Here is an 18,207-nt window from a genome sequence, read left to right as displayed (position 1 = left end):
CAGCGCAGCTCAGAGATTCACAGGATATTATAAATATTTGAGTGAGTTGAAAAAGAGTTGTAATAAATATACTTGCCCAGACTATATTACAATATGAGAAGGATATACAAAGAATAATAAAGGGTATGAAGAGATTGTTTGTCTACAAAATACCTGCAAAATGATATCAATAGATTTGGTTATTTTTTACACACATCAATGTCAAGCTCAAGTTCTCGTCAATAATTATTATTTTTAGCTGCTTGGACATTAGATAAATTATTATTGTAAGAACATGGATCATCAGCTTTGTATAAAGAAACAAATGCTATCAATTTTAAGTCTTGTGATACAGCAACACAACATATAAACAACTGAAAATATATGATAAAGTGGCTGCAACAAAGAATAGTTCACCTGTTTGACAATTAAGCAGAAATATGATCATGAGAAGCAGTGGACATTTTCATTTGCTAAACATATTAACTGGTTTAAATCAGACCTTGGCTGGATGTTTCGTTCTTCAGCGTCATCTTCACCACTTCAAACACGTTCTGATCGGAGCAGTGCATGAGCTGCTGGTATGCAGCGATTCTGACCTCGGGATCCTCCTGGGAGGACCGGTACAGCTGCAACAGCACAGATCTCTGAAGAAAGGAAACTGCTGTCAGTCACTGATGTTAGACTGCCGATCACCTCTTCACCTCCACCTCAACTCATCATGAATCAATTAGACTTATCATATTTACATTTGAGGGACAAACCTCCCCTTAAAAGTGAACATTGGCTTATAATCAATTAAAAGGTCCAGCATCCCTATCTTGTCAAATTATTTTGTGAAGGAATATGTAAAAGAAATATCATGATGTCACTGTTGCAAATGATCATTTCATTATTGACTTAAAGGGGACATAAAATGCTAATTCCAGCTTCATACTTGTATTTTGGGTTTCTACTGGAACATGTTTCACTGCTTTAATGTCAAATAAACACATAGTATTTATCATACTGTTTGTCTTAATATACCTGTATTCACCCTCTGAAACGCTTCGTTTTAGCGCCTGTCTCTTTAAGACCTCTACAGAAAAAGCCCAGTCTGCTCTGATTGGCATGCAAGAATAACATGGTGCACCTTTGCAAAGGTAGTTCTCAAGCTGTGGAAATGGAGGGCTGTATATTTTGATGAGCTTGCATGTGACATAGGAAGGGGAGTCAATGCCGAATGGCTCACATCACTTGTTTTATGATTTAGGCAGCCCACAAAAACTGACAGGGTTGTCTTATTTAACAGTTTGTAGGTTGGTAGTCACTCCAGATACCCAAATGTAGAGACATTGATGTGCACATGCACTGAAAAAGTGATTTTATTTCTCATGATATGTCCATTTAAGAATTAGTTTCAGAATCAACTCACATCAGCTGAGCAGGGAAAGCGTCTGAAGGCTTGGACGGCAGCAAGTCTCAGCTCCAGTGCAGTTGAGTGGCCGAGCATGAAGCACTTAAGCAGAGGAATAAAGGTTGGAGCAGACAGACCGGTGTTTCCCACTGATTTCAGTGCATACAAAAGCTGTAGGGTTGACAAAATATATGCATATTAGGCATTGTTTATGTAAAATTGTTCAAAGCACCAGTTTTAGTGCCAGCTTTTAATGTGTCTTTGTCTGAAAATACAAGCACCTTAACTCGAGTGGGTTGTTCTCCCTCGCAGCCGTCCTTCAGGGTTTCCTCAAGCGTCTCTATGAATGACTGTACCTGAGGAAGTTCACTACAGGAGCCTTGAGACCTTTGGCACAGTTGATAGACCAGAGATGATCCAGCTAACAGCGCCTTGGACCACACCTCAGGGACCTCCAGTAAGGCCTAACACATGCAGCAGAGACACAGTATACAACATGAGGATATTTACTTGTATAGATGGATGGAGAAGCTACTTGCATTTCTATATCTCTGACATCAATTTGACTTATATATCAGGAGTGAATACAGAGAGTAGCATTGACGAGAGGTTTAGGACATCATTAATGTCGCATAGATGTTCCTACATTGATGGAGTCGATGATCTGTGGCGATGGATGAGGGATGAGGGCTATGGTGGTGAGAAAAGCGTGAGTCTGCTCCTCCTCCAGCTCTTTGTTCCTCATGAGTTCGGTCAGTAGTACGATGCAGTTCTCAGATCCACAGGCCGGTAAAGCATCCAACAAAGGCTGCCTGTCCAAGCAGTTAATCAGCATCAATATGAACATCTGCTGTAACCTGTGTCGCACATTATAATGTGGCGCTGTAAAAATGTTCCATTTCCAGTCTTTATGCCACGCTAACCGACTGCTAGCTGTAGCTTCCGATTGACATGAGGTGGTTATTTAATTTCGATCTCATTTAGTTTGGCCAGTGAGTCATGCAATGCACAATAGTACACAACATGAGGTACTGCCACACCTCACTGAAAGGAGGTCATTGTTAATTTTGTTATCAGTTACACCTGTGTTTAACAAGTCAGAACGTCGTCTATGATAAAGGTGTATTTGCGATATACTGCGATGCTAAGGACTTAAGAGGGGGACGCTCTACTGTACGTCATCTGTGTCTCAGAGTAGTTTCTCATTAGGATGGCTACTGTCCCACACAGACTGTTATTTCTGTGCTTGTTGACTTGGCCAGAGGCTGAGCGTTTTAGAATTGTAACTCATGAACAAGAGTCCTATCGGCTTTAATCCAATTTACTGGTAGTACAAGACTTTTTATTAATTGTAACACGTGTGTAAATGCCCAACTTAAACCATCATGTAGAGACATTGATGGAAACCTGAAGGACTAGACATAAGATGCTCCATTATAAAACACTGGGGAGATACTGACCAGTCATTGCGACACTTGAAAGACGCTTCTTGCCAAAGTGTCTGGAGTTGAGAAAGAGGCAGATCTCTCAGCTGGAAAGCCAGTTGAAGGAACTTTTGTGATACCTTGGGAGAAAATTCAAACACATACATGGACTTCCATTATATGCATCATAAACAAGTGAAATTTACACTCCAGTTCTTCAAAATGATTCCTTTTCTGTGAACACACTTTTTCAACACATCAATCACCTGATCCTAACACAGTAATAAATCCCAGAGTGTGTGGATCTGATGGCCTCTTTTAAACACATCCCATGTAAATAGACTACAATGAAGGTTGCCAGATTAGATTTGATTGGCCTCCTGTGTATGGGACCCATTAAAATGATACACAGCAAAGCCCAAGGGGAAGTCAAGCCACAAATACAAACACAAACAAGCCAACAGTGGTCTGGCAGGGTACAGCTACTTATAAGGGATTTATATTAATTTGATGAAAACAATATGTGTTCTTTACAGAAAGATACAGTTTAAAGATGACTGCAACCTGTTGAGTCCTACCAGTTGTGGGTCTGAGGTGAGGCTACATAACATCCTGACAGTTTGACTGGCTTGCTGAGGTGTTGATGCTCTGGCTTTTCCTGGCCTTGCAGCCCCCTCATCCTCAAACTGCAGGTCAGTTAGCACGCCAAGACGTAAGGAATCTGCATGAGCATTGAGAAGAGCAAGCATTAGGGTCCATGTCTGTAAAACCGCACAGTTGCTAAGGTGTTGGTAATACTCCTGACCTGCTCCCGAAAGAGTGCCCGGTTGGGCCCTGAGCAGGAGCAAGGTAGACACTGTTTGGGTCTTCACCAGCCCTGCAGCCCTGGACCACGTTGCCATTGAAACGGCTTCAGTACAGTTGACCTCCTCCATCACTGTAGATCCATGCCTCTGAACACAGTGCAGCTCTGACTGCACTGACTAGCAAAAAAGACAATAAACCTCCCATCAAAAAAGCATGAATCGAAACCAACTGTCGAACCAAATGACTGATGTAATATTGATTTTTTTTAAAAGTTAGCTAAAAAGGACATCCTCTTATTCTGTGGTGCAGACAAGTGACAACCAACGTCATTGCCGACTTTCAACTTCCACTTCTCTTGAACTCATCAGAGAGTAGAAAAAAGGAATCTAGAAGCATATACCACCATTTTAGAAGTACTTAGATCCAGCGACGAAGTCCAACAATAACTATGTTGTGTTTAATTACTTTTTTTATTAGCTAAAATGATGATCTAACTGATGTTTCTAAGCTCTACACAGCTGCTTATAAAATTCCCCTGGAGAAATATGGAATCATTTATATATTAATTTGACCTAAAAAGTCGAATAACATTGGAATCAGCATATAACACAACTACCATGTGTACATTTTTTAATTGAATAGAATGTAAACTCTGTGTCCACAGTGGTAACCACATTTTTAACAAACACAGAAGAGAGGTAAACTCACTGTATCTTCAGTTAAAGAGACTGAATGGGGCCAGAAGTTTGCCAGCCTGGACTGATGGCACTCTTTTAAATCTCTGCTCTTCAGCAGCACAGGTCCTCTCCTTTCATACCTGCTGGTGCACGTTCCGTACACATCGGTCTGAGAAAGAGGAGTTTAAGAAAAGTCAGATAATCACCACGTGAATGCACCATAGGCAAGATGGTGTTAATGGTGGTTATTGTTTGTAGTAGGAGTAGAGGTGGTATTTGTCAGACTAGACGATAAAGACTTAAGAGCCGGTGTGTGTATATATCTTGCAAATTGGGCATGTAGATAGAACATAGCCCTCATTAACCCTCACCTCCTTTTCCAATTCCTGTTTGGAGGCCATGCGGGAGGTCTGGAGCATGCTCAGTAGAGCCCTTTTAATGTTGAGGGCCCACACCTGCTCCCCCTCCTGGAGACAGAGGGCCGTGACCTTTCCCTCCTGGAGGGAGAACTTGAGGCGCTTTCTCTCCAGTGACTCCCTGGGAAACAAAAACACCAGATGAGCCCCCCCTCCGAGACCCGAGAACACAGACAAGTGGAGCGTCTGAACAGAGTATCACATTCAGAGGAAAAACAGTTGTAGCATTCCAAAATGATCTGGACTTACACTTTGATTGCGGCAGGCCGAGAAAAGACAGAAGCACATGCATTCAATCCAACATTCATTCGTTCCCTATACTTTATAAAAACACATCAAATTGTGTGAAATCAAAAGAATAATACCTCAAGCTCTTCAAACGTTGCACAGAATGTTCTTTTTGAGGGGAAAGACGCTTTATCTGTGGATTCCTAATCTGTTGGACAAGCATGTGCATAGATCATTGACTTTTTGCTGTAGCCTACTTTTTTTTTTCTTTAAAACATAATTAAAGCTGATTAAAGCTGACCTGCATCATTAGGTGACACTTTGAAACCACGTCAATATCAACCACACAGTCCAACGCCAGTCCATTCCTGCCAGCATTGGAGCCATGGAGGGTTGTGGTAATTGTCGTGCTATATCTATAAGTGTACCTCACCCCTCTCTGATAGGCCAAGTCAAGGGTAGGAAACCCTACAGACAAGAAACAATAACCATGAGATTCAAAAAAAGAAATGTGTCACTAAGGCAAATATTGTAGTACAAATAATTTACTGTCTTGAATGAAAAAACATGTTATTTAACAGTGAACATGCATCGTATTCAACATAAGCACAAACTGGATTCTCACCAGCACAACTTGAATCACAGAGATTTGGTTCGGTCTGAAATCCATCAACTTCTGCAGAGAATATCAAGTAAAAAATCTCAGACATAATGACAAAAAATATCAATTTTTCTCAAACATTGCCTGCTATAAACATATTATACCGACTTTAGTCAACTCTAAATTCAATGGAAAATGAAATTGCACAACAGGAATGAAAAGAGCACACAAGAAAAACAACAAAAGCCATAAAACTCACCATGTAGCAGGAGAAAAATGAGTGTAACATTTCGACAGATGAGAAGTAACAAGGACATAGCCATAGCAACCCTAAGTCACGGCAGGTCTGGCTGCATCTAAGCCTCCACATGTAAGCGAGATGAAAACCAAGCACTGTTCGCAGCTACTGAAAGACCACACTTGTATGTGGGCTCCCTCGGTGACCCATGGTGCTCACAGCGACCAATCAGGAAATACCTACCAAGCTGGGGCTACAAAAACTCTCTGAGCCAATCACTCGACACAGTACTGGGCCTCACAAAAAAAAGTTTTGTTATTCCTCCCATTAACCTGGACATACATACGACATGAGCCACAAAGAGAAAATGCAGTTTATTGCAGGGAAGTTAAACAGTTTGAACGCTGGCAGGCCGGCAGCATAATGACATAGTTATCTGCAGGGATAGACTAGGACAAAATAACAACATCTTATGCAGAACAATAGAATAGCACTACAAAACAAAACAAAAAGTTTTTTTTCTGTTGTACATCTTTAACAATAGAATAGATTTGCTTGGAGATTATTTTCAGATACACACTCCTATACACATACAGTCTATATCAATAAACCACACAACCAACTTCTCTGAAGACAAAGCAAACTAGTGGAGAGAGGTAGGCTACGAGCGTGTCTGTGTCTTGTAATAAAAAACGTTTTAAAGTAGATAGTTAGGGACTATAAAGGCTCTTCATATAACTGTATTTGCCAGAAATATGAATTATAAAAGCCATGCGTCGCTCAGCCACGTAGTTGGGCTCAAACTAAATAACCCATCACGCCTCCCCTTCAAACCCCATCTCCTTCCCCCATCATTACCCAAGCTGCCTGCCACCTACTTTCCAGGATGCACCCACCGCCGTGGTCCACGCCCGAGCTGCGACGTCAGTCTCTGCGTGCTGCTGCTTGACGCTGCGTTCAAAACCTAGAAAAAAATGGAAATTTAGGCCTTTCGCTTAAAATACTGTTAACGTGCTTTCACCCCCAACGTGTAGGTCATGAAATAGTAGGACAATTAGTTACAGTAAGTATGCCAAATAGTATGTATTGTGCTAAAACTAAAACAATTACACACGTATTTTAGAGGTAATATATAAAATTACGCAACCAGAACACAACTAGATGTTACATTCACCGTTTGAGTTTAATGTTGGGATTTGTGATTTGCTATATGACAGTGACGTAAATGTATAAATCAAATCGATATTGGAGCAAGTGTAGTGAAGAATAAAATAGCCGTACCAGTGCGGCATTTATATAAATTTAATCTCATTAAATCCTCCATCCTATTTTATCTGACAGGTTTGAACGCATCTTCAGTCCGGACCAGGGGGCGTAGGTTTGACCGGCTTCTCCGCGGCTCAGACACAATGAACCGTCAGACGGTGAGGGACACGCGTGTTGGCCCGGAGGCATTGGCACGGTTTTAGCACATTATTATTGTAATTTGTATCTTTTTTTTGATAAACTTTAGTTTTTTTTATAAACTACCGATACGCTGTATGGCTGTAACGAGGCTCAGCTGGAAACGGTTGGTTCGTCGAGTTTGATGAAAACGAGGTCAGGCTCAGACTACCGTTAGCCCCTCCTGGCGGAATCTTTTTAGTTTCTTTTTTTAAAGATAACTCCACCCAAACAAAGCAGATAACAATGTCGTTGACTGCTTCGTCTGATTATTTTGCTGCCGAGTGTCTCGTGTCGATATCCAGCGGTCCCGTCCTGCACAGACCCATCCCGGTCGTCCCCGCCGGTCTGCCGACCACCGTGGGCCTGCTCCCCGGGGAGCCCGAGGTGTCGTGCGAGGACAGGGAAGTGCGGGAGGCGCTGAGGCTGGAGGGGGCCAACATGATGGCGGTGGCCGGTATCCTCACCGACCTACACGGCAAGTTCCGCCCCATGTCGGCCTACTCGGAGAGCAGCAACTCCTCGTGTGGTGGAGAGAGCGGTTACACCACGTTGTCCGACCCCACCACCCCTACCATGACCCCCTCTGCTACCCCTGTCCCCGGACAGCTTAGGGGGGGAGGAGGCGTGGGGGCCCCGCGGTCCCCGGTGAAGCGACACCAGTGCATTTTTGACGGATGCGACAGAGTTTACGGGAAATCGTCCCACCTGAAGGCACACATCCGGACACACACAGGTACGGAGACACAATAACAGTTTGGTTGCATCAGCGGTTCACATGTTGTGTAGCTGCTTAGCTAACCCCCAAATATATAAACATGGTCCCCGACTTCTGCTGTGTCGGTGACATGCAAACCCGTATTGTTATTACGGGACTAATCATGGGGAATATGGGAAGTGTTGTGCTCTTCTTTGTGTGTTTTTTTTTAGAATTGTCTAATAGTGGTGTGGTGGTGGAAAATGCTTCCCCATTTACCCCCCGCTTGGTCCAATAACGTGGCCAAACAAAGAGGGAAAGACAGAAAAACTCTCCCCTCAGAGAGACTGACAAAGAAGTAAACTAACAAAAGAACTGGGCTGGACGTTAAAATCGGTGACGATGGTCTTCCTCCCGCCGCATTTGCATATGAAATGAACGTAAGACGAAACCTTAACGTCGAGAGCAGAGAGTTTATTGTCGGGCAAAGTTGGTCCTGTTGACGGCAGCAGAAGCAGCAAGTGCTTGATGTTTTGACTGAAGTTTTGTTTCCTCCTCTGGGCATCAACTCCTTGTTGGCGTCTGCTAACGAGTTTAAATCGATTTTATTCTCTGCGATGTGTAAATTATTGATAAAACGTTGGAGGGAGAGCTGCGGAGGGTGCGTCCGATAATGGATGCGTTACCCCGATGCTCCGAACACGTTTTCATTTCTTTTTTGTGTGTTTAGCTGAGGAAAATCACCGAATGTGTAGCTGCACCTCACCTCTTCCACCGTGCATTGCCACGATGTAAGAGCCAGATGTGGTTGGGAGTAGATCCACCTGTCAGAATGAAAACGGAGCTGAAACGTGCACGTGAATGTTCGCTAAAATAAATCTGTGTGTTCAGGGTCAGTGAGCAGGCGCAAACGGATTAACGACAGGAAACTGCTCAAAGAAACGGTGATGGGAACGCCCACAAAGAACTCTGCAACAACAACGTGGTCTGGCTTTGTGATCTTGAAAATGGCACCGAGCATCCTACTCGCTTATCCCGGTTTTGCTCGTGTTGCCTGCAGGAGATTAAGGCTAGTAGTGGCTTAGCAAGACTAATCTGGAGAATCCAAAACCCAGATATGTTTTGTCACGTATTTAACAATGTAGAGAGTATTTGTCTACACACTATATTTCATAGAAGTAATGCAGGCAGTAGATTTGTGACCCTAATTGCTATTCAATGTTTGCTCCAGGGATGTAATCACACGACATTTCTTACTATTATTTTATCCAGGAGGACATTTGTTCAATTAAAACATAGTAAACAAACCTAAATAAATGCACAATCGATAAATTAATCAAAAATTAAATGAAAATGAATCAAATCATAGTTTGATAATTGGTTATTACAATTATTTAATTACAATTATTTGCAATATTTCCCTAATTTTAGTATTAATTGTGAGAATCTGTTGCTTTTCTTTGTGTTCTGTGATAGTAAATCACATAATTTGAGGGTTTGAACTGAATGTAAAATCAGCTATTTGAAGACATCACTTTGTGCTTTAGGCATTTTAAAGACCCAATGATTAATCAATGTCTCTAGTATTCTGCAGATTATCGATAATGGAAGTCATACATACCGGCTGCTAGTTCACCGATGTACTGCATTGGTGCAACATTTGTTAGTTCTTAATAGTTGTGCAGAATGGGAATAAGTGACTGTCTCCCATCCCATGTGTCAGCAACATATTTTAGTCATCAAAAATGTCAAAAAAATGTAATGCGTGCTTGTTTTGCAAAGTCAACGGTGTGATAAAGTACATGGTGGTAAATGGTTCTCTTCTCTGCCTCTGCGCTGCAGGTGAGAGGCCTTTCCCGTGCACCTGGCCTGACTGCGAAAAGAAGTTTGCCCGCTCCGACGAGCTCGCCCGCCACACCCGCACCCACACGGGGGAAAAACGCTTTCTGTGCCCACTATGCGACAAGCGCTTCATGCGCAGCGACCACCTGATTAAGCACGCCCGTCGCCATCCTGACTTCCAGCCCTCCATGTTGGGCCGCAACAAGGGCGCCTCCTCCTCTCCCAGCCCAGTCATGCACCATTAGAATGGTTTGGGTTCTGTGCTCCTAGCAGGAGCACAGAAGATCACAGTGGTTTCAAGTTAACCAGCTACAATCAGATCCACTGATTAGGGTTTAGCATTGCTGTGTTGGACTCAAAAAATGCACATAACACACACGTACACAACACACACACAGACACAGAGCTGGATGCGAGGTTGAAGCAGCTTCACCCCTCCATCAACATAGACGAGTCATGTGACCACTATCCACCGGATCAACATAACTAGGGTTGGGTATCTAGAATGCTCCAAATTCATAAGAGGTGGGGATTCGTTAAGAAATGTGCTTTTCGATTCCACATATCGTTTCCTGAAAACTAAGTTTGGACCTATGCACTTAATTTGCATTGCCGGTTACGCGTGTATCAAAGTACGTGTATAATGTTTACAATATGACGGACTGGAGCTCGCTTTTAAAAGTGCGCTTCAGACAAGACCGCAGTGAGGCACTGAAATGTAATCGCTGCATGAAAATACATACATGCAAGGCTCAAAGTGCCTAATATGACGACACATTTACTACAGAATGGTTTAAGAATTAAACATTTTAGATGTCCTGTATCATGACAATTAAATCAAATGAAACATTTTTATAGATCACATGACCAGATGAGAATGTTCATTTTTTTGTTTTTAATCCACTCAATTTAATACAGGGCAAATCAAGGTACTTACATCACATTGATGCAAAATTGTAAAACTAATTATACCATAAAGCAGTCATGCTCATTGTTTGCCTCACGTTGCCTAAAACAACAATATGAATGCCTAAGAGAGCAAAATCAAATGTAAAACCATTCAACTTGGCCCAACAGAGATTATTTATATATTTTTCTGTTTTTAACCAAAAACAAATCGCTAAATACGTTGTCATCTATTACTTGTATATGGCAGCCTAAACCTTATGAAAATAAATGTTTTTTTTACTTTCGACATACTTTGTTCTCTTTTCTTACTCAGGATTCGATTAGAAAAGGAATCATTAAGCAGATTTAAATCGATAAACCCAACCCTAACAATAACTCACACAACTTGCAGGGATTTTTCACACTTTCTGTAAAAGTCTTTGCATTCATCAGAAGCCAAACCTCTTGTTTTCTTGTGGTTAATTTGTAGATTGTTGTGCTCTTCAGCACCATTTATTTACCACGAGTAACACAACCTTGTGATGTTAGGTAGCGAGGCGGTGACTAGAAGCCTTTTAGATGTATTTGTTTTTAGCTTTGCTCATTCCATATAAAAGTTTTAGTCGTGACATATTCCTTCATTTTTTTTATTGCTTTGGTAACCATCATTGAGTCAATTTTGTAATTTTTTCTTTACATCCAGTTTAACTAATGATCAAATGTTGATTTTGCCAGAAAGCAGATCAAATTGTATCGGAGCTGTTTGCACGCCATCCTTAAGATCAGTTATCACTCGTGAAATGCTGGCACATAATACACAGTAGTATTGTGTCTAATACTGATGCAAATGTATATAAGCTTTAAGCTTTTAATGTAGATAAATGGTAATGCTACTTGCAGCAGAATTAATACGTGTGATGAATTGTAGTCCTTATATTAGGGGTAATGGTATACTCTTGATAGGATGGCATTGCCTGTGAGCGTCGGTGTGTGTATTTTTATTTACATTTTTGTTAGCGACAGAACTGGGAAAAGTGTGTATGCTATGATGTCAAAAATATTTTTTGGGGAAAAAAAAAGATGACACCATTTGAGCTTGACTTTCAGCCTGCTGCCTTCAAAGTAAAAGTCTTCATCCCGCTCATCAGGGGTGTGAAGCCAGATGTACCAGGTGTTTCTGTATGGTTTGAGTTTAAGCAGCAAAATAACTTGAAGTCTAACACATGGCGTTGGGAAAACAAACAAACAAAAACGCTCAAAAACTACTACTATGCTCCCATTTGGTGAGGCGCACATTTTGACTTGTCAAAGCCGCAAAAGCACAGGTGCAACTAATATAAATAATAAGTTAATGATGACTATTCTATGAAGGCGTGTCATTGAACCAGCAGGCACGTGTGAACAGGATACAGTGTTATTATTGGTTACACCTGTGTTTGACATGTCAAAATACCCAATGACATGTTGGAGAAACAGATGAAGATGTGTGAAGAACCTGTTCAGTCCATTCTAGGAAAACTGACACCTAAATATTCCTGCATACCATACACAAGTCAATAATCAGCCATGTATTTCAGGAAAAACAACATTCATCAGCAAACCTCAAGTAATTTAGAGATTTAAAATCTATTCAATGACCTGGCAGGTCTGATTATAGAGAGAATCTTTTTTAAATTTGTTTTCTATGTTTCCACACTGTTTGTCCAGCGCATGGACATATTCCATTATCTCAGTGAACAACACTTAAAGCCTTAAACTATGTCATAACTACTTCGCACCATGTTTACAGTTGGATGCTTGTACAGGTATACATGCCCTCATGTGGGCTCATCACAGATGCTCATTATGCAATATGGCACTTTTTCTCACAGGTGTTTGGCTGAAAAGTGTGATGGCTTGCACTGTGGAACTAATGTGTTGCTAACCGATGGTTTGTAAAAACGCCTTTTTTGTCCAAGTGCTTTAGAAAACGTGATACAATAAGTTGGTGGTAGTTTTTTTTGGTTCGTGTTTTTTGTGTGTGCGTGTGTGTGTGGCGTAGTCATCCAGACCATCTCTCGTTATGGAATATGTATTTTTATTTTTTATTTTCTATATAGATCTTTCAGCTTTGTCTCCTCCACATTCAGACTTCAGACGTCTTCCTCACCCATGTGTCAAACCACCGTCACCACTTCGCTGTTGATCTCATTTTCATGGGAGTTGTGCTCATTGGAGTGAATGTGATGCTTTGAAATTTTGTACACATTTCTTCTTCAGAAGTTTGATCCGTTGACTGTTCTTGGTTGCTGCTGGCAGTAACCGCGAACACATGGACTGTTTAATAACTAAGGAACACACACAATGTGTTTTTTTTTTACGTCTTCAAATGGAAATATTTGCTCTCCTCTCCTCTCACAGATGAGTGTCTTCACACACAGACTCTGTCTGTGTCTCAAAGCTATAATATCACAATAACAACATACCTCACTGATTATTTTTTCTTTACAAAATCCATCCAAACTGTCTTTCAGAAAGTCCTCAATAGCCATCGAACTTTGGATTTCAGAAATGAGTTTTTAATCAGCTAGATGGTCTGCTATGTACCCTTGCCCTTATCTTGTCTTTATATGCAACATCATTACTACCTGTATAGCAGCAGAATTTCATTCTTCCTGCCTCAATGAACTTCTGTTGTTAATAGTCAGCAAATGAATCTCTGGGATAAATCAAGCCCCTGTCATTAAAGCCCAGCAGGAGTCTTTGTTGTGGAGGGAGAGGCTCTGTGCTGCCTCGGGCAGAGGCTTAAAAGGGTTATTAAAAATGTAAAGAACAAATATCTGTAAACTGTCACTTCACTGCAGATTTCAATTGAAAGAGCTCAGTCCAAATCCTTCTGTTCATATCACTGAATGTGGCTTGATGGCAGACGAGCGTTGTCCACTTTGGATTTGATTATTTGCTGCCTTGCTGAGAAAGAAGATGCGATGATTTCGCTCGTCACCACACTAATTCAGATATGCACATTGTACAAAAAGTTTTTTAAATTGATGCCTAATTTTTACATTAATGTAATTTTGGAAAACTTGTCAACGCTTTAGTTAAGGTAAAGAGGAGGAACTGTGGAACTAAATAACTGCTGCAGCAAGTCGTTTTGATATTTATATTCTCAGGTGTCTTACATTTTGAGCATTGGAGTTTCAATATCTCCTGTGCAACACCTAAGTACAAGCATGTTCTTCTTCTTTTGTTGTGCTGATTAATTTATTCCAAGAAAGTGTGGTTTAAATATTCTTTTCATTACTCATTTTGTGATATGGAACAGTACTAATATACAATGGTTCCATTGTTTGCTTGACATGAAAATACCTGTGCTTTTTTTAAGGAATTAAAAGTAAAACATTTAAGTTGATTTTTGTCTTTTTCTTCGGCTCATTGAAGTTGCACTTACAGGCAGTTACCAATAATTATCAGCCTAGATAAGGTCTAAACAGAAATGAGTTTATTTGATGAGTGAAAGGTCATATTTCCTAAATAAAGGAAACGTGTCACCATCGTTGAAAGACGTGACATCTTGTCCCAGTAATGCATGTAAGGCAATATTAGTGGCAGCAGGGTTGTACTATTTTATCCAAGTCCAAAGTTTGTATTCATACTGTGGACTCATTAAAACATAAAACATTTCTCATTATAACATGATAATGGGGATGTGTTTTATGACAACTTCCATCTTGTTAGTATGTCAGCAAGAGAATGTCATAATAACATGAAAAACGTCATGTGGAAAAGTTAAAATGAGAAACTTTCTTAACTAGAAACTGTAGATACAAAAATGCAGTTAAGAAACAGGTGTATTTATGGGCTTGTATCTTTTAAACTGAGTTTGATATTGAATAGTTATTACATGGAATCTATTCACCCTGAAGACATTTTACTTTTGGAAGGATGCACTATAATGTGCCAGTCTTGATCTCGACGTGTTCTTGATGTGTGGAAGCAGCTGCTCTGGGGCCGCACAGCTCTAGGGGCCCCAAAAGCTCCAAACCAATTTGAATGAAGATTGGTTGAAATATGCCACCACATAATAAACCACCAGAGCCCAATATCAACCGAGATGATTAGTGTAGGGCTTGGAGAAAGTCTTCTTTTACTAATAGGTAGTTTTTATACCGTCATTTCACTTTTATACACGTAAAATCTGCTCCATCTTAGAACAACTGCTCACATGGCATAGAGACTGCTCACATGGCAACGCTCCTCCTCCTCGGAGGAGGAGCGTTTAGGGGCCCAGTTGCTAATTTGTGCCCCTGGGCCCCCCTGAGGATGTTAAACTGGCCATGCTGGGTAATATGACATAAGTCCCCTCAGAGTTCATCTCTGTTTCCACTGACAGAGAGAGGAGCCACAGGTATAGACTCTTCTTTCTCAGTTTCACCGTCTCTCTTCCAGTCTGTTTCCACTGACAGAGAGAGGAGCCACAGGTATAGACTCTTCTTTCTCAGTTTCACCGTCTCTCTTCCAGTCTGTTTCCACGGCCTCGTCGTCGATGGTGGAGGTGTCTGTGTCTCTGACGTAGAGGTATAGGAACTCATCAACAGGCAGCATTTTGTTCAGGGGGTTTCGCTTGCAGGAGCTTCTGGGCCCCCGTTCAGTGACAGGACGTAACCCAAGGTCCAGTAGGAGTAACCTGGGTACACGAGGTTACTGACTCCCTTCACCCAGTGCTCCGGCTTCTTCACCTGCAGCCGCTCACGGCCTACATAACTTTATGAGCACAGAAACGTAAGTGACAGGTCTGTGGTGCTTTGAATATGAGTATGCAAGGTACAAGCGATGGAAAATATGTATAAAACTGCACAAAGTCACTAACATGGGGTCCCATTCAAGGCCCACCCTCTGTACATTTCCCATGATAGTCACCAGCATGCTGCAAAACCTGGGCTCAAGTCTCACATCATCCTCCAGCACAATCACTTGCAGCAGTTCCTGCTGCACCACCTAGGGGGAGACACGTAACAGCGGTCAACTCTGAAGGACCTAAACATCTTCATACTGTCGCTCTTCATCAAACTGCCACACCAGCTGCACTGCACGTAGCTGAGTCTTGCTTGACACATCTATACAGAGCTACCTGTTTCCAGATGTTGTAGTGGCTGAGGAAGCAGCCGATCTCCCCTCTAGTCGGCACGCGGTCTGAATATGGGTCTCTGTACCCGGGCAGCATGGCGATACCCATGGCCTGCAGCCTGGAGGAGTTCAAGGCTCTGTGGACAACCCAAAGAAACACATTTCCTCAGAATCACAGTCAGCTATAAGACCTTTAAAATGTTCATTTTGACTGTCAATTTCTACAACAATAATCCTAAATACACCCATTCAAATGTCAGCATTAAAGGTACTTTTAATATTCTTTTTGTGTGTTTTCTAATTCAGGCTACTATTAAATCTGTATATCCCAGTATACAAGAGCAGTTATTTTATCAAAGAGAGAGCATTATATGAGTGGTAAAATACTGTGCTAAAAAGACAATTTTGAGGTACTACTAGATCCATTTTAGGCTATATACGTTTACTCACTCACTGTAAAACATAAGATGAATATATAAAATGTGACATATACTACCCAATAGCATATAAAGTAAACAAAATCAGAGCTTGACCACATGTGGAAGCAGCAGTCAGCAAAACCATCTTAACTTACTGTCAACTCACTTGCTTCTGGAGCTTTCAACCATACCACCAGGTCCTCCTCAGCAGATTGAGTGGAAATGCCATGGACGTTCCACATTTCTGTGCACTCATCATTCAAGTTGATATAAAACGTGGCCTATAGTCTGCAGATGAGGACCATTTAATATGGTCAAAAAGCTACAGAGCAAGCAAGTAAGTGGGCCTTGAGTTACAGTTGCTTTGTGTGCTGGTTAAAGTTAGATTCACCTCAATTACAACACAGACACTTCAGTGTTAATATAATCCATTAATATGATATAAAAAACTTATTTCAAAGTAATATCACTATTTTTGATAACTTGCAATAACTGGAAGATATCTCTTCAGCTATAACACTTGTATTTGTACCTCATTAAATCCCACCTTTCCTGGTTCTTTAGGCATATAGTGAGCATACGTTATACTGTGAAGACTCCAGGGTTTAGGCAACTCATTTCACATGAGGTTTAGCAAATTTGTCTTTTGGTTTCAAGGGGATTTGTTAGATCAGCTCAACATCTAACTGATGTGAAACAGTCAAATAAGAGGGGAAGAAGAGGAAATGAGAGGCAGTGAGCTTTAACAGAGGAGTGAGGCATGTGTCAGGACTGTGAGAGCCAAAAGGAGCAAATGCTCATATAGGAACAAGAAAAAAAGTGAGCAAAGACTGAAGAAAAAGAGCCTCAAAATTCCTCCTGTTACTACGAATTGTCAATTTTATAGTCAACTACATGATATGCACATTTAGAGGAAGTGCTTACTGAGTGCCTCTGTCACTGTTTGGGTAAACTTCCCTCTTCTTCTTCCAGTGGCTGGTCTTGTTTGAGGGGCACTGGTAAATATCGATAGTGGTCCTTGTTGCACACACACATCTGAGCCCCCGCAGCAGAGCAGACGGATCACGTCTCAGAAGTTGAAATAAAGGCTTTTTGATTTTTTTTGCAGGTTTCCACTGTCCACAAACTGAGGGACAGAGAAGAAACATGAATAGATGACAGAGTGGTGATAGTGATTAACCAGATACTGTGATAATGGATCATTCCTCTGAACAATAGGACATAGGACACTTAATTCTCTGTGCCTCATGGTATTTTTCTGTCTCACCAGTATGTCGTCAGGCCAAAGTTGTCATCAAGTGGGTGAACCGAGAATTGGGCCATTGTCTGGGACAATGGCCCAATTCTGCATAAGAGCAGCTCGTCTGCATAAGAGCTGAAAGAAAGATGGACAGAATAATTATATGGACATTTTAGGTTTACTGCCACTCTATCAAATCTACGATTAAACAGTATCAGGATGGTGGATTATAAATGAAGTTGCTGCCTCCGATGATTCACCTCAGTTGCTCCATGGGCCTCCACTCCACCGAGTGGTAAAAGTGTTGAACTCCTTTGTGCCACTCCAGAAGCATGGCCGTGCTGTTGTCCACACTGGTCAGAGGCTGCCTTGAGATCACAAGGGACATTACTGACTTCAGCCCTTTGTTTTCACTTCTCTGTGCTGTCTTTCTTTCTGTCTTCCTTTCTTTCTGTCTGTCTTCCTTTCTGTTTTTCTTTCTTTCTGTTTTTCTTTCCCATCTCTGTGTTGTTTTCTCACTTGTCTGAGTTTAAGGATAAACATTATTGTAAAATGTGAAGAATGAAATTTACACATTGCTGTTAATCTTGCCAAAATTGGTCAGTTTAGACAAATTAACAATTACTTATTTTTTTGTGTCAGTTTGCTAAATCAAACCTTTTCATTGGTATCAAAAAACACTTCTACAAGGCAAAGTAACAGTTTTTTGATCAAATGCAATAAAAAAATGTTTCTTTTACCAGACACACACACACACAAACACACACACACACACACACACACACACACACACACACACACACACA

At 41.2% G+C, this 18,207-nt stretch overlaps 2 protein-coding genes across 3 annotated transcripts in view; one reads left to right on the top strand and one right to left on the bottom strand.

Moving 5' to 3' along the window:
- Positions 1-6,031, bottom strand: part of LOC116387634 (uncharacterized) — a 31,282-nt gene extending 25,251 nt beyond the window's left edge. For both annotated transcript variants that reach the window (XM_031854895.1, XM_031854896.1), the window contains exons 1-13: positions 5,788-6,031; positions 5,553-5,603; positions 5,229-5,395; positions 5,065-5,135; positions 4,655-4,820; positions 4,315-4,452; positions 3,605-3,782; positions 3,378-3,520; positions 2,836-2,939; positions 2,022-2,187; positions 1,657-1,839; positions 1,394-1,546; positions 482-626 (exon numbers count right to left, since the gene is read on the bottom strand). In XM_031854895.1, the coding sequence (XP_031710755.1) occupies positions 482-626; positions 1,394-1,546; positions 1,657-1,839; positions 2,022-2,187; positions 2,836-2,939; positions 3,378-3,520; positions 3,605-3,782; positions 4,315-4,452; positions 4,655-4,820; positions 5,065-5,135; positions 5,229-5,395; positions 5,553-5,603; positions 5,788-5,851 (1,729 nt within the window). In that variant the 5' untranslated portion in view covers positions 5,852-6,031. The remainder of the gene's footprint in view (positions 1-481; positions 627-1,393; positions 1,547-1,656; positions 1,840-2,021; positions 2,188-2,835; positions 2,940-3,377; positions 3,521-3,604; positions 3,783-4,314; positions 4,453-4,654; positions 4,821-5,064; positions 5,136-5,228; positions 5,396-5,552; positions 5,604-5,787) is intronic.
- Positions 6,032-7,179: 1,148 nt separating this feature from the next.
- Positions 7,180-10,515, top strand: LOC116387835 (Krueppel-like factor 9). The gene is made up of 2 exons (XM_031855257.1): positions 7,180-7,945; positions 9,749-10,515. The coding sequence occupies exons 1-2, from the start codon at positions 7,456-7,458 to the stop codon at positions 9,991-9,993; spliced, it is 735 nt and encodes a 244-aa protein (XP_031711117.1). The 5' UTR covers positions 7,180-7,455; the 3' UTR covers positions 9,994-10,515.
- Positions 10,516-18,207: the final 7,692 nt, after the last annotated feature.

The sequence above is a fragment of the Anarrhichthys ocellatus genome, unplaced genomic scaffold (genome assembly GCF_004355925.1).
Source record: "Anarrhichthys ocellatus isolate YVR2014 unplaced genomic scaffold, GSC_Weel_1.0 scaffold15, whole genome shotgun sequence".
Classification (NCBI taxonomy): Eukaryota; Metazoa; Chordata; class Actinopteri; order Perciformes; family Anarhichadidae; genus Anarrhichthys; species Anarrhichthys ocellatus.
Note: the sequence above shows the minus strand (reverse complement) of the source record. Positions and strands in the feature narration are given on the sequence as shown.

Excerpts from the sequence above, each read along its gene's own strand:
- LOC116387835 (XM_031855257.1), top strand. The coding sequence starts at position 7,456 with ATGTCGTTGACTGCTTCGTCTGATTATTTTGCTGCCGAGTGTCTCGTG. Across the intron at positions 7,946-9,748 it reads ACACATCCGGACACACACAG|GTGAGAGGCCTTTCCCGTGC; the intron begins GTACGGAGACAC and ends TCTGCGCTGCAG.